The sequence below is a fragment of the Phoxinus phoxinus genome (assembly GCF_949152265.1).
Source record: "Phoxinus phoxinus genome assembly, chromosome: 21".
NCBI lineage: Eukaryota > Metazoa > Chordata > Actinopteri > Cypriniformes > Leuciscidae > Phoxinus > Phoxinus phoxinus.
Genome location: NC_136896.1, coordinates 9,956,622 through 9,973,338, shown reverse-complemented (window position 1 = coordinate 9,973,338; position 16,717 = coordinate 9,956,622). Strand labels below are relative to the sequence as shown.

At 36.5% G+C, this 16,717-nt stretch overlaps 1 protein-coding gene across 13 annotated transcripts; it reads left to right on the top strand.

Moving 5' to 3' along the window:
• Positions 1–676: 676 nt before the first annotated feature.
• Positions 677–14,978, top strand: rnf157 (ring finger protein 157). 13 transcript variants are annotated; one of them, XR_013795798.1, is made up of 24 exons: positions 764–1,244; positions 2,652–2,770; positions 3,861–3,949; positions 4,320–4,466; positions 4,615–4,732; positions 4,930–4,996; positions 5,087–5,130; positions 5,669–5,716; positions 5,834–5,905; positions 6,014–6,173; positions 6,746–6,858; positions 7,208–7,440; positions 7,642–7,750; positions 8,397–8,505; positions 8,602–8,771; positions 9,536–9,601; positions 9,688–9,736; positions 10,477–10,596; positions 12,062–12,096; positions 12,556–13,316; positions 13,408–13,538; positions 13,619–13,726; positions 14,119–14,153; positions 14,252–14,978. XR_013795798.1 is itself a non-coding variant. In XM_079596266.1 (20 exons), the coding sequence occupies exons 1-19, from the start codon at positions 1,157–1,159 to the stop codon at positions 12,094–12,096; spliced, it is 1,956 nt and encodes a 651-aa protein (XP_079452392.1). In that variant the 5' UTR covers positions 764–1,156; the 3' UTR covers positions 12,556–14,978. The 13 variants fall into 13 exon arrangements, 5 of the variants coding, with proteins under 5 accessions (XP_079452390.1, XP_079452392.1, XP_079452394.1 ...); XR_013795799.1 differs by having other exon boundaries at positions 14,119–14,978; XR_013795794.1 differs by lacking the exon at positions 12,062–12,096 and having other exon boundaries at positions 724–1,244; positions 14,119–14,978.
• Positions 14,979–16,717: the final 1,739 nt, after the last annotated feature.

Here is a 16,717-nt window from a genome sequence, read left to right as displayed (position 1 = left end):
CACTGCAGCGAATCACTTCCATAATTCGGGGAAGGTCACGTTTGGCGAGGCAGGATGTGTTTGTACTGCGCAAAACCTCAAGTCTGGATTTAAGCCTGACGTCAGGGGAGGCCAATAGCGCTTCGGGGGACAGTAATACAGCACTGATCATTGAGCAGCAAATCTTACTAGCCGATATACGGTTTTCTGTTGAGACAAAACGAGTGCTTCCAGCAGGGGGCGCATGTCGGATCCATTCAGCCCCATTAAAATCTCAGAAGGTTTTTATTTTTTACTTAAGACGTTTGTAGGCCTATACTTAGTCTTTTAAATGTAATTTTAAGGATTTTTACATGATATATAAATGCAATTCGGTCAAAGCAATCTTTCTAAAACAATGTTAAATCCTTATGTCGACAAGTCCCGCAAACGACTGTGTGTTATTCCATTCCAATGTAGTTATTCCATTAGCGCGAAGAAAAGTAACAGAGGACACGTTACAACGCCTTGCGCTGCTTTAGTAGTAGCCTAGTTGCTTTAGGCTGTTTCATATACATAAAATACAACTTACGTTATACCAGCTATGCTTAATAAAATGTTGTTCATCATAGCATACTGTGAAAGAACATTTATCTTGATATTATGTTTTTATTTGTTAATATTATGCATATAATCAACATCCGGTCCTCTAATCCCCGCCCATTTAGACACTATGTTTCATGCCCACTGCCGTTCTACCCTCTTATTTTGTTTCTACATCACTGATACGCATCTGCATCCCATCGCTCAAGCTCTCGGAGAACAGAGGATACAGGGATGATGATGATGATGATGATGATAAACACACCGAGAAACTGTGTCATATAGAGAGCATCTCACTCCGCTTTGCATCTTGGCCAAGGATGCCGACCACCGAGACAGAAACAGCCTTATAACAGGGCTTCAGTCTGCAGGACGCAAAAAGCGGCTTGTGTCTGCAGACAAAACAACGAGGGACTCTGTACGGAGCTTACAGGGCATTAAGAGCACCAACTAATCCTGTCCATGGCCAAAAACATAAACGCGAAGAGCAAAATCACGGGCTTTTGCGCGAAGAAGGAGATGTTCGGACTACAGAAGACGAAGCAGCAATAGGATTGCAATCATTCAGTGTTATTTTAATTTCTGGCTATTTGAAATGGGAGCTTTGACAAGCCGTCAGAATGCAGGAGTGGAGGAGATCGATATACCATCCAGTTCTGTTTACAGATACCCACCCAAATCCGGTGAGAAAATAATACATTTTATATATTAAACAAATATTAGGCGATATAGTATTATAATCATATATCGTATTATTATAATGAAATACTGTTCTTACTACTCTTATATTATATTAGGTTATGATATGATATATCTAAATAAATTAACTGTTAAGCCCAATAGAGAATCCCAAGCTTGGTCTGATTTTATAGGCCTACACTTTCATAGGCTAATTATTGGGAAATATTATATATAAAACAAGGCAGTTAAGATAAACTTGGCTCGTAGAATTTAGTTAAACATTTTTTCTTGCAATAGAAATGTGAGAGTTCATTTTAACTCCAAGAGGCCAGGGCCACCACCCACTGTTTCTTGGTCAGCAAGTCTGTATCTGAGTAGCACAGTAGGCCCATAGATGCTTGCCTTTATATTGAGATGGGGCCCTTCATTCCCAGTGGTGATGTGTCTACTGAAATGCACCACAATTAGAGCTAATGGATCAATTATTTCGAACTCAGCATTAAACCTGAATCTGAAATAAGTGTCCACATCACTGTAGGTAAAATGAATTTATTGTGAGCTATGTGGTTTAAATAGCTTCTGCTAACATAATAGCCTACATTAACTTACTATGTTCATTTTCAGATAAGATACTCTTGCTGTATGTTTAGAAAATGCAGCTCATCAAGCTAGTTTTATAATTATTGTTTTACAAATCTTTAGATTGTTGAGGTGAGGAGACAGGCAGATGAGAAGATGAATGTCGGTGTGTTAACCACTAGTAACTAGATACGCTATACGTGCAGCCTGGGACTTGTGCCTGATTCTGGCTTCCTTCTGCTCCAGTTTCAAGCTTGTTCATCTATCTACCCTTGTATCTTCCCTTGGCGGTTGCCTATATCCTCTGTCTGCCCTTGAGCTTGTCTTTCTTTAATCTATTGGTTCCCTAGTCTACTATATCTGTCTTAATTTATAAACCGTTCAGCTGTCTTGTGTCCAGACTTCACTCTGGAGGAATGGAGGTTTTTGCATCTACTTATTATTTTCTACACCATTTAGTAGTCTGCATGTTGCTAAAGAATTAAAATGTGCATCTGTTACCTTAAAGAGCTACTTCTACCTCATCTGAAAGCTAAAATTATTTGGTGATAGTGTAATACAATGTAGTCAGGTTAAGTCAAAATTGTATTTTTGACTTAAATAAAAACAGTTAATTTGTTACCTCACAAATTTTACCGTAAATTATTAAAATGTTTATGTTTTAAATAAAACATTTTGACGGTGCTGAGACAGTGGATTGGTGATGCACATGAAGTTGAAATTAAATGATGAACTCTTGGGAACACTCTACATTTGTGTGTGACAAGTGTACACATAAATGTATTCAATTATCAATATCTGTAACATTTGATCTGTTCGTTGTCATGCAGGGAATTATTTTGCTAGCCATTTTATAATGGGAGGAGAGAAGTTTGATTCAACACATCCTGAAGGCTACCTCTTTGGTGAAAACACTGACCTCAACTTCTTAGGCAACAGACCAGTTGTGGTAAGATTACATTTCAATTCCTGGTAAAATATAGATTAGATGCAGCCTTTTTTGACTGATTATTATAGGAGGTCATGAAACCAATGATTCTGTTCCATTCATTGATTTTATATTGTGTGATCTCATTTCCAAAATTAAACAAAAACAGTATGCTCATGACAAATTTTATTACATTATATAAATTACAGATATTAATGGTATAATTATTTAAAATGATATATTACTTTTTTATACTATTTTATATTATTTTCAAATTTTAAAACATTTAAAAAATAATTATTTTAAAATATCCTTAATATGTTTAATAATATGAATATAATATGAATTAATATAATGCATATGCATACATTTACAATATAAATATTAAAATATGTATTATAATTTTACTCATAATTCTGACTCATATTTAAGCCGTTATGAGGTCTGCTTAGGACTGTTACTTTAACTGTATATTCACGCTAGTTTCATGTAAATTACTATATGTTGGTGGAAGCTTCTATAATTCACAGGATTATATGTGTAATTCTGGCTCAATGTCTCATGTAATTGTTCATTGCTTTACTTCATCCAGAGCTTTATCCCGATACTGCATGTGTGCTTTATGAATGCATACATGTATTTCTGTGTGCGGTGGGTCTTTTATTTACACTATGTGCATTAGCTGCGGGGCCCGTCTCTAAGCAGACAGGCTAGTGATGCTGTGGATTTAAGCAACGGCTTACCGCAAGTAGTACAGAGAGCCACATTCAGTCTGAACTCCCGGGAGGGGGAAAGGGGAGGCAACAGGCTCACCCAGTGTTGACCCACACACGTACACACGCACGGTGCCTCTCTGGCACGTGGGCATGCCTGTGCATTGCGTTTTTCCAGAGGAAACGCACACACACATGCATCGACAAAACAGCTTGTTTGGAGATCAGTGTACGTCACCTTTAGTTTAATGTGGATTTGTTGCCAGATTGTTTTTCAATTTGGTAAGAGACCATATGTGTGTATCTGATAAAAGAGGGCAAAGTGCTTCTCCAACATTAATAAACAATAACTTCACACTGACTCCAAAGTGTTTATTGTGCTGTGATTGTGATTGTAGTTCCCGTACAATGCTCCCCCTCCTCCTGAGCCGGTCAAGACCCTCCGCAGTCTCATCAACATCCGAAAAGACACTCTGCGGCTTGTCCGGTGAGATTTTCCTCACAAATACCTTTACTAAACCTGACAGAGCTCTTAAAGAAATTTGATGTGATGTGTGTAGTTTTCTTTCCTGTATGGACGTATTTATTAAAACAGGACATTTGGATCGGACACGTTGGAGGGATTGTCCCTTTTTAAAAGTCTTTATTTATGATTACAGCCATGAACCTTGATTCAAAACCTGCTTTTTTTGTTCATACTTGTATTTGTATTTTATATCATATTCTATAGAGCATCTGATTAGATAAAACCCTGATGTTACATTTATTAAATATATTATGTATCGTATTACTGTTGTGAAACATTTTTGCTAAAATCTTAACTGGACATCTAGTAAAGTTTGAAATTTTGACTTCAGGTGTAGTGAAGACATGAAGCTTCCTGGACAGGAAGTTGGGAAAAGCCACAGCTGCTACAATATTGAGTTTACCTTTGATGCCGACACACAAGTTGCCATCACTATATACTACCAAGCCATTGAAGAGTTTCACAATGGTGTGCCAATGTAAGTTAAGCATTAGACACACATTGAATATCATTTATTAATAAAACACTTCAAGCTCAGCCTTTACCTGTTGATCGAAGAGCAGCAAGTTGGGAAATGAGATCAAAGCTTGGGTTTTATCGCTCTGTTCATTGTGTGTTGTTGACAGATATTTGCCGCAGGACAGCTCTCTGCAGTCAGAGACGGTGCATTTCAAACGCGGCGTCTGCCAACAGTTCTGTCTGCCCTCTCATTACGTCAACTTATCAGAATGGGCAGATGAGGAGGTAACACATCTGCTAGCTATGTCCTTGTTTTGTGTCTGTGTGTTTTTGCATTTTTTGGGATCAAAAAGTTTAAAATAGGTCAGATTGAAATTGAATTATTCCCAATCTGTCTCATTAAAACGAACATTGAGCAATTCATGATGCATGTCCTTGAAGCTCTTTGGTTAAACCTGGTATTGTGGTTTATTGTTACACAGCTTTTGTTTGACATGGATAGAGACATCTACCCCATGGTTGTACAAGCAGTTGTGGATGAGGGAGACGGTGAGTTGGATGTAATTGGATATAATATGTAGAAATATATTTGGAAATATATATATAAATATCATGGACCATGTTTTTGTTGTTGTGCAGAACACTTGGGACACTCCCATGTTCTTCTTGCATCCTTTGAGAAGGTATGTTTTTTGTGTAAAAAAAACACTACTGTTCAAAAGTTTGGGGTCGTTAAGATTTTTAATGTTTTTGAAAGAAGATCACCAAGGCTGTTTTTATTTTATTAAAAATACAGTAAAACCAGCTATATTGTTAAATATTATTTCAATCAAAAATAACTGCTTTATATTTGAATACATAAACTGTAATTTATTTCTGTGAATTTCTAACAGCCATTATTCCAGTGTTCAGTGCCACATGATTCTTCAGAAATTATTTTAATATGATGATTTGGTGCGGTCTCAGTTAAACTGCTTAATATTTTTGTAGAAACCATGATACATTTTTCCAGAATTTTTGATGAATAAAGTTTAAAAGAAAAAAATGTATATTACATTGTTTATCAATTTACTGCATCCTTTCTTAAACTGATTATTCAGGTAATCAGATTGATTTAAATAACTTTTGAGCATAATTAAAACCAGTTTAGTTTATCTGACAAAAATAAATTTACTGTGACGACTAGTGATTATATAATATCGCTGTCTTTTTCTCTCCTAGCATATGGATGGAAGTTACTGTGTCAAGCCTCTGAAACAGAAACAAGTGGTAAGGGCCCTCATACTATTTATGTAAAATGGCTTTTGAAATATAACAATGTTCTTTGGCATTGCTAATTATCAAATTTTCAATAAACCTCTTAAGCCTATCATGATTTTATCTTAGGTGGATGGTGTCAGTTACCTGCTGCAGGAGATCTACGGCATAGAGAACAAATACAATAGTCAAGAATCAAAGGTACATCATCATCCACTTCACAAAAAGAACAGACAACATCTGTCACTTTTAAGCTTTCATTCATTACTTGGTATAAAAATGTACAAAATGACACACTCAAATTTACAGGTGGCTGAAGATGAGATTAGCGACAACAGCGCTGAATGTGTGGTGTGTTTGTCAGACGTGCGGGACACACTTATCCTGCCCTGCAGACACCTGTGCCTGTGCAATGCCTGCGCAGACACACTGCGTTACCAGGCCAACTGTTGCCCCATCTGTCGACTACGTAAGCACCAACCCCTGCACCGGACTCCTTCAAAAGGACTCTCTGATTGAGAATATTATATTTATGAAAATATTATATTGCTTAGATAATATTTGCATTTATAGTGTCTCATTCATTAATGTTTTGGGGGATATTTCAATGAATAAAATACTGAACTCCGTTCATACTAAGAATGATAGCTATAAAGATAACTATAGCGATAATAACTATATTTGCGTCCACACCAATGCACGAGTTATAAGCATGCACGGCTTTAAATGTTCGAGCTCATTAAAGCAGTATGGATTCTGATAGGCTGTCACTCTTTTTATCAGCTGGAAAAAAAAAAAGTTTTAAAAGGGATTCCAACAAAGTTATTCCTCTGTTGTTATAGTTGTGGTGTTGACTCTGCCATTCTTTTAAATTTAAAATGATTTTTTATTTATATCTGAATTGTTAACGTTATAGTTATAATATCATCCTTGGAGTAAACGGGCCTGTGTTCATGCTAGTTGATGCTATTTTTTACCAAAAGACATTTATTCATGTTTGTATTGTTTCTTTTGAAATATTTGACTCATTTAAAATTTTAGCGTTTCGTGCCCTCCTTCAAATACGAGCGATGAGGAAAAAACTGAGCCCACTCACACCTACTGGATTCAACCCTGTCATCACCTCGCAGACGTCAGATTCAGAGGAGCACTCGGTAACACTACATTTGGTTCACAGTGTTCATACATAGCTTTATTCATATATATTCAAAGTAGATGTCGTTCGCGGGGAACCAAAGGAGACCATAGGCTGGCGATATGCTAATTTGTAGATTCTTTCTATTAGGAGACAATAAGTTTATTTGTTGTGCACTGTGATCACTTTGCAGACATTTTACATTCACAAACAGCCATATTACACAAAAAGCATAATAGGGGCACTTTAATGCATAAACATACTGTACAGTATGTTTATACTGCACCGTCTATTCATACTAAAGGTGAAAATGTTGTTATGCTTTCAAACTGTACTGTTGTTCACGGCCACATGTATATTTACTACAGGCATCAGAGCACATCCCACCAGGCTTTGAGGCTGTGTCCCTGTTGGAGGCCTTGAATGGGCCCCTGAACCCGTCACCATCTGCTCCTCCACTTCAGGGCCTCACCAGGGGCCATGTTTCTGGATCTACGCCCACATATGGTGATAGCCACCACACGCCCGTGCGCTCCCTCTCTCCACTAGAACACTCTGTCAACTCCAGCCAGAATGGGAAACACAAGAAGAGTGGCTCTAAGTGAGTGAGCACTACCTGAAAATTTGAATAGTGTAGTATTTTGGTATTATTGTAAAAACCTTTTAATTAATGTCTACAAAACATTTCCTGGGTGTTATTAAAACAGTCAGTTTACAGCTTTCCCTAAAGGTTAAATTATGAGCTGAAGAACAAGGCAGATAAGTGAGTCCTTGCTAATCATGTATTCTGGAAACTCTCTAGATCCCTCTCCCAGAATTCTTCAGTGCTGCCTGAGGAGGAGGATGAGAAGTCATGCAGTGAGTCTGAAGTGCAAACGTGCAGGAGAAAATTGCATGTAGAACAGCAAGAGGTACAAGCATCTCAAACATTTATACATTTATTTTATACATATTATTTTATGCATTGTCTGTTTTATTGTTAATTTTTTTTAGTTTTTGAAAGAAGTCTGTCATGCTCACCAAGGCTGGATTTATTTGATCAAAAATACAGTAAAAAACATAAATATTTTAAATATATATCACGATTTCAATTAACTTTTTACTATTTTAATATATTTTAAAATGTGATTTTTAAATTACAAAGCTTAATTTTCAGCATCTTTACTCAGGGCATCATTCTAATATGCTGATTTTGTGCTCAAGAAATATTCCTTATTATTATCAATGTCAAAAACATTACATGCTCTTACATTAAAAATATTTAGATATAACTTTGTTCTCTTTAATTCTATTATTATACAACTGTAGGAAATATATATTGTATATATTGTATATACTGTATATATATATATATATATATATATATATATATATATATATATATATATATATATATATATATATATATATATATATATATATTACGAATGTATGAGCCAAATTGACATGTTATGGAAGATTATTTAATACTTGCAGTATTATTGTATTTACCCCCATATTTATAATACAGTGTCACCACATCAATCTGGTTATCATTATGTTTGTATTTTCCTGCAGTCTGGAGTGACTCCTGAAAGCGACAACCTCACGCTGTCATCCTCGGGGGCCATAGATCAGTCCTCCTGCAACGGCACCCCTCTCTCCTCCACGATCACCTCCCCAGAGGGTACAGCTTTTTAGTGAACTAAATCTAACTCACTGAAACACACACCAGAGCTCACTCATTTTCATTTGTTTGTCTTTCTCTTCCTGCCCTCTTCAGACCCAGTAAGCAGCAGCCTGGCCCAGTCTGTGATGTCAATGGCGTCCTCTCATAGCCAGCACTCTCAGATTAGCACCGACACTCTCTCTTCAATGTCCGGATCCTACATGGCTGGGGCTGAGGGAGAGGAGGCCGCTGAGAGCCGAGCCCCTTCCCAACATGAGGGTGAGGTAAGTCAGTTAGAAGGCATGGATGCAGGACAATTCATCACTTTTGTCTGTTATCTTTAAATGCTTTAGATGATGCTGATTTTATAGTTTTTATAACCTGATCATCAGACAGTAGTTGTAGTCATGGAGCTTAGTGGTTAATATCCAGGTTTCCAGGCTAATGAATAATCTAAATATATCTGATCATTTTAAGATTGGGATTTCCAGGCCTGGAAAAATCATGGAAATTAATCAAATAAAAAATGACAACTCTAGAAAAGAGTGCAACACTCACTCTACAAAAATAAATGTAAAATTAATGACGTTCGAAACATCATTGGTTTTAAAGTAATAAAGTTACATTTATGTTTGTAGAGTGTTACTAGAGTTGGATTTATTTTTTATTTTTACCTCTATAGTTTTCTGCATTTCAATTTCGGTTTAAAATTAAAAATATAAAGGCATTAAAATTTCTATTTATTATTTAATTTTGTGTAAAACACTATTTTGGATGAAATGTGATATATAAATAACTTCCCTTGCCTATTTCATTGGCTAGAAATTATTCTTTGTGAATGCGATCTCTACTAAACAGTTTTAAAAAAATTACAAACATATGTAAAAAGTCATTGGAAAGTCATGGAAATTCATAGGTCAAAAGTTATCAGAACACTGTTACCAAAATTTCAATCCCATTGCACAAAAATGTAGAAATTTATGGCAAGAGATGTTTGTGCAAATCATTTTGTGTGTCTTACAGAGACCATATTTACATATGTCCACAGGAAATCCCCAACGAGGCAAAAGGGCATAACTTTGTGGCTGCCATTCTTGAAGAACAGGATTCAGAGGTGAAACATTCAAACAGCCAAACATCTTAAACCCAGCTATTTGTTTTCTATTTATGATTTATTCAACCGTGTCTTTTCGTCTTCAGGGAAATGATGTGACTGAGGAAGATTGTGCATCTCCCACCAAAGAACATGGTAATTGTAACCTCAGCTATTGGCTGTAATTATCACGATTCACGACACTGTACACTAGATCAAGGAGAAAAAACTGCAATGTAGGTGGTACTTCACCCACAAGACAAGAGCTTCTAAATCTGCCCACACACCCGCTTGATGAATAACTTGTGTTTGCAGGTGGGCCAAAGGTCACTCCCTACAAATATAAATATCACATGACTCATTTAAGGCGAATGTAGTTCATTTTTTTATGTTTTGTTTAATCAGCCCACATACAAGCACACTTGGCATCTGAATTTAACAGACACATCCTGTATCCAGCTTTCTACCTACTATTATTTTATTTATTTACATTTATATAATGAGTGTGCATCTGTACTAATACTATAAATTCTTTCAAACAACTAATTGTTGATTTAAAAAAAAAGTTTGATATAAGGGATTGAGGTTTTGCTTTTAGAGTTTTCTTTCTATTGTAACTAATTCCCTTTTTGCATATACATTTTTCATCTGTTTCTTATTTAATGTGGTGAATGCTTACTAAACGAGTGTCAAAGTGTTCGCCAGTTGTGTTCTCGTGCATGTGCATCCGCTCTGCTTTCACATGAGCATGTGTGCATCCATCAACCACAGCCATCACTAAATGGCTGCCGAGTAGCATCCTGCACCCTATTGCTCTGACCCTTCACTGCTGTTCTCCACTCGGCTGCTCTGCCCTGCCTCGGCTGCTCTTGTTTGACCTCTGACCTCGCTTGCAGGTGGGCGCAGGAGGAGCGAGGTGCCTTGTCCAGAGTTTGACAATAACAATCAGGGGCAGTCTGACACCCACTGTATGACAGGCCTGGACAATGAGCAGCCTCCTGACGGCCGATTCGCTGGTGAGTGGCAACCTCTCGAACATGGACTTTCTGATTGGAAGGGATTGGGTGAGGCGGTTTCAAGGTGTCCCTTTAAAAAAGCAACTGGTTCTAAAACACTATTGGCTTTCTCTGCTCATGCACGCCCTTTCTTTGACCCTGCTGTAATTTTGTGTAGCATTACTTGGTACAGTGGCCATGCCCTTTATCCCCCCTCTTTTGTTTGTGTTTATGTGTATGTGTGAGTTTATATCATGTATGACTTGTTTCTATCTCTCTGGGTCATACTAATAATAGCTAAGTTCATGTTCAGTGTCTGCCAGCTCAAAGTAGCTTTGCGTCTCCCTTCATTTCTATGTTCATCACTTCATTTTTCTGCTCATCCTCCCTTTTTTGCCAGCAAATACTATTAATCCCCAACTCTTGGTTACTGTCATCCAGAGAAAGCATTCTCTCTGGAAGGACACTAATGAAGCTTTTCACATGAGATTTGTGATAGTAAAATGTGATTCTTACACACTATTAATCATCAGCATCATCATCATCATCATCATCATTATATTTTTAGTCATCGTGACTACTACACAGTTCAAAATATAAAATTGGCCGAAAAGTACTAGGACACGTAAGCCACACTTAAGTGTCTAAATTTGATTGCATTATGATGATGATCCCTCGCAAAGGACTCCCTTTATAAAACATATAGGTAGCTGTGTATTTTTGTGTTAAAAGAGGCATTTATGTTGTACATAATTTGATCAATATGTGTAAATGTTATCTGGAACATTTTTTAAAGTAAAATATGTATTTTCTATTCATTGTGATTAATCTCATGATTTACAAATGAATGTAAAGCTCAAATTCAGTACATTGAAACTTTTATTGATTTATTGATTTATAAATTATCTATTTGTAATATAATATAATGGTATACATTTATTTATTTATCTTTTTACATGTTTTTACAAAATTTTACTGAACTTGTGTGGCCTCTGGGGGTTCCCGCAAGGCAGTTTGGAAACCAATTACAATTTTTGTGAAATGTTTTGATTGAAAAGTATGCCTTGTGGTTTGATATTTTATGTAATGCAATGAAATTGATACATTTTCAAGTGCTAATTAAGTGTCCATATACTGTTTGTGGTCATTATCAAGTCCTGCTTATAGGATTTACAGAAAATGAAAATCATGTGCATGAATAGACACTTGATTGAACCTCCTGTTGATTAAAGATAAAAGTTTCCAGTGAAAGTGCTTTTTTTCTTTCTCAAAAAGACCCTGGCTACCATCATCTTCTCTCATTATCTCTAAGCACCGAGCTTCTCCTCTCTCTCAGTCCAACTCTCATTTTCTGTGGATGGCTGGTTGATTCTCTTGATGTGCTGTAAATGTGCTGTGTTCTCTCTCTTTTCTGTCTCTGTTTTTCCTTCCATCATCTCCCATCTCTCTTTCTCTCTATCTTCCTGGATGTCTGTGGAATGGACAGATGAGGACTCGTGTCCTGTTCACATTGAGGAATAGGTATGGAGCAAGTTAAAAGGCAATGCACAGAGGTCATGGATTCACAAAGAAGTTTCTGCCTTTCTGCCATTCACTATTATCATCAGTGAGATTCTTTGCCTTTTGACCTCTTTGGGTTAAAAGAGCCTTTTCATCATTTACTCAGGATGCATGGTGAATATTCAATACGGGATATTTCAGTTCACAGAAATCTTGGAGAACAATGGATAAAAGTGTCTTGATTTGCATGATGGACATTTTGACCAACCGACTTATTTTAACATTGATCTCCAAGAGATGCTCCAATTTGGGGGGAAAGGTCTAGTTCTTTTAGTTCTTCTATATTTCAGTTCTTTCTAAATCACTTTTCCACAAACCCATTATTATTTTACCCTTCACAACTACCTTCATGCCCTCTTTATTTTCAACTTGCTATCATCTGTATCTTCTCACGTGGACTTTCTCTGTCCGGTCTGTTAGGTCTGTTATACCTTGACGTCTATCGTCATGGACGGGATCCTTTGACTCACCATGCGTCCACAAGCAACATCAACCTGGACGAGCAAGGGGTCACTAATGAGGCAGCAAACTCCAAGAACAAACCTCATCGTGGACCCCTGGCTGTGTGAAATCCTCAATCCACCCAGGCACAGACCTACTCCAATCCTGAGAGGGATTTGCCTCTTTCTTCATCCCACCTCTGCCTAAACTCATGCCCACACCAATTACTCATGGATCAAATCCTAAATGCAAACCAGGGAGGATTGACTGTGTGGTTTCCCTTCTCATTTGTGATAGATGTTATGTTTTTAGCACTCTTTTGGTGTTGATACTTGTGTAAAGCACCACATTTACACCAACGCTCCACCCCCTCATGTGTACAGATGAAGCAAATCTCCTGATGAAAGACTGGAAAATGAGGACATGATAAAGACTCCAACCTCTGATCCAAGCAATGTTTTTCTCCTAGAGAGCAGGCAAATTTCATGTCAAGGCTGTGCGACTATACTTTTTAAAACGGTTTGTGACTCGTTATAATTGCAGCAAGCACTTTTAACCGCCATGAATTCATAATCAAATCCTGCTGATCTGAATCAACATCCCTTGGGATTTTCCTCAGTAATGTCACTGAACATTTGTATGAATATTTCAACTTGTACTCCTGGAGATCTGCCCCACAATACCCAAGATAGATGTTTCAAAAGAAAATGATGGAAAACAGAGAGATGCATTTTTAAAATGTACAAGTTTCAATTATAAACTCAATCAATCCGTCACAATATTTACTTCCGAGCAATAACACATATTTGCTCACGTTTCTGCCCTTGTCAGTTTGCTGCAGCTCACTTTGAGCTCTACGTACGGCCCTGCATGTTACAAAGACCCAAAGCTACTGAGCTGCCTAACCTGCGTTACACATGGGAAAACTTGCCTGTGACGTCCTCAGATTGCTACTGTTGATGGTATGTTAAATGTCACAAAGCTACTTTCAAGCTTTTTGTGTGTTGTTTAACAAAATATGTGTTTTTGTTTCATTTCTAAGGTACAATCTAGCATATGCCTAAATGCTATAGTTAGTCAGTTTGACTTGAAGCAAAGCTGAAGTAGCTCTTCAGATGTGTCGTTGGACTCATATGGATTACTATTGCAGGTACTTTGGTATAGAAGTTCCTTTAAAAGCAATTTTTGTTATTAATTCCTTTTGAAAAGTGTTGCACTTTCCTATAGAGATCCTTGAAAGTGTTTACTAAGCAGTCATGAAGGAAAGACTTTGGAAAGTGTGCCACTAACATGAAAAACAATCAACAACTTTCAGTTTTTTTTTGACAGTTCTGCCAAACCGAATTCACAGTGTTTAAACTTGCTCTTTGTTGCACCAGTGGGACGTTAGCGGTTATTTTATTTTACGGAAATCTTTGGGCTCTCTTTTCAGATCCTGAAAGGGATAGGTTACCTAAAAATGAAAATTCTGAAAGGACCCTATATTGACTTTCATTTTATGGAGAATAAAATCATTTTCAAGTGATCTTTTATGTTCCACAGAAGAAAAAAAGTCACAGATTTGGAACGACATGAGGGTGAGTAAATGAAAATAATTGTATATTTTTAGGTGAACTATCCCTTTACCATCATTCCTACAATTCCTTAATCTAATCTAGTTTTCTTGATTCATTAGCACTTGTCTGGACAATTTGAAAGGATTCACAGTACAATCAAATATTGATTATATCTCTCTCAAAATGTCTACTGTACTTTGAGAACCAACCATGCTTTTCCTTTGTGTGGAAAATGTTAATTTTTTATTTTATTTTTATGTTAGCCTAGTTCTTGTTATCGTTGTAAGAGTCTGTTCAATGTGTTGTTTACTGTAGTATATGAACGGTGTGAAATTTCTCCAAATGGGATTGTATACATTACACATGCACTAGTAGATATTCCCTTGACAGCAGATATGCGGTGCATGTGGTAAGCGCATGGTAGTTGCAGTCAGAAAATAGAAATCCTCCACCTTTACATTTGCACTATATGTCTAGCCCTTCCACACTGAGCTTACATGTCATGTAAGCAACAGGTACTGAGTCACAAGACAAGCAATACAGCCTCATAATAGCACGTTGTTGTCTGGAGGCAATACAGATAAACGTAGCCATGCATTGAATGTTTTACAGCAGAATGTCACATTTACCTGCAGAGAGAAACTACTGTCGTGTAACATGCACTGAGCATGGACGTATTCAAGGGGTTTCCTTCAGTTTTGCTATCTGTATTGCTTTTGTGATTCTGTTCTGTCCTCTTTCTGCACCAGGAGGAGTGAGCTAAACCTACACGAGGAATGGGTTGCATCAATTCACTTTTGTAGAATGAAGATTACAAAATGTCGAAAACACAATAAAACTTTTCTTAAAAACAAGATTTGTTTTTTAACAGTCTCTGTTTAATACTGTTCAAGTGTGGTTACCTTACAGAGCATGACATGCGGGAAAAAATTTATTCCCTCATTTTAGTAAATTACAACGTGGCCACCATTTAGTAAAATTAGGTAACCTATAAATATATATATATATATATGTGTGTGTGTGTGTCCCTGTAATTATACATTTACTGAATAATATTAATTAACTACATGTACGTTAGGGTAGGATTGGGGTTTGGTTTAGGGTTAGTTGCATGTAATTATGCCTAATTTATAGTTATTTCTATAGTAATGCAACATATGTAAGGACACATTAAAATAAAGTGTTACCAAGATTTTTGTTATAAGAGACCATACAATCAACTTTGTGCATAAAAACCACTCTGTTCCTGGTACATGAACTTGATTATCAAAAGTCAACAAATGTGCGACAGCTGAACACAAATAATTTGTCCAAAATTACACAGGTAATTATCTCCAAGCAGAGATTCTGTTGAATGAACGTGTTTTTGCATAAATGTTGTTCATTGACCATTCATGTGCCTGTGTTGATACTCAAGAAAACATTGTTTGGACGAAAACATGAAACATGTTTAATGTTATCATAGATTATACAAGATTTTATATTTAAATATATATGAATATGTACATTGTCATGTGTGTTGTGTTGTCTGGCTGGGAGAATTTAGGAAGGCTGTGTACAATGGAGTCGTTTTCCCAATGCCAGTTGTGATTTATTTTACAAGCTGCATTTCACAAGGTGCATGCAGTCTACATAAAGTACAAAAAAACTAAGAAACAAAACAACAACAAAATACAAACTTGATGCAACTTATACCGGTGTTAAAAACAAACAGAAATATGCTGTGAGCAGCAAACCTGGCACTAACCAATGCCTAGTGGCACATCCACAAGAATCATCACTCATCACAGAATTCCACAGGAGAATATTTTACCTAAATAATATAAGTACATGTTAAAAAACATTTTTTTTGTACATAACAATCATCATAATACAAACAAGCACAACATACAACCACAAAATCAAACATTTAACACATGATTGCACTCATGTCTCTCTCCATTTTAAAAAAATGGTATGTTCCGGATATGCGCACTACCAGAGCCCACCCCCAAACACTGGCTCAGACAGACAAGATCTAACATGTGCTATAATTTGCAAAATGACCCAATAAAGAAATAATCTAAAATAGACAATGGCTCTCTATTATCCTTCAAGTTGATGTTGGTATTGTCCACATACAATAAATAATAAACTTTTCATGCAATCAGTAAGTAAATTCAAAAATAACACTAGGCTGGCACTCTATTGATGATGTCATTGATCAGGTTCATCATCACAGTCATTGAAATTTTTTTTAAATAATAATAAAAAACTTCCCAACTAGAGCCATCCCAGTAAATCTCAGCCATTTCCAGCCCTGTATGTGTATGAAATGGAGTGCTGAGTGTATCTAATATTCAATGAAGTCAACAAGTTATTGTTATTTTTTGTGATGAAAATGGTCAAATAAGAGCACATCTTTCAGGATCTTAGCATGTCCATCATCCACTCAGCACAAATTCAATCAAAGATGCCCTCCACCAACATAAACCAATAACAGCAGAATTATTGTCACATTTGTGAGGAAAAATTGCCTCCATTAGCCCATCAAATTTTTTTATGGTGCTCAGGGGATTGGTGCTCTCCATTATTATATATCATAT

What these genes read in the sequence shown, in the direction of transcription:
- rnf157 (XM_079596264.1), top strand. Translation starts at nt 1,157, where the DNA reads ATGGGAGCTTTGACAAGCCGTCAGAATGCAGGAGTGGAGGAGATCGAT. An exon ending in TAGGCAACAGACCAGTTGTG is followed by an intron (nt 2,771 to 3,860) that starts GTAAGATTACAT and finishes TTGTGATTGTAG; the next exon opens with TTCCCGTACAATGCTCCCCC. An exon ending in CTCTGAAACAGAAACAAGTG is followed by an intron (nt 5,717 to 5,833) that starts GTAAGGGCCCTC and finishes ATTTTATCTTAG; the next exon opens with GTGGATGGTGTCAGTTACCT.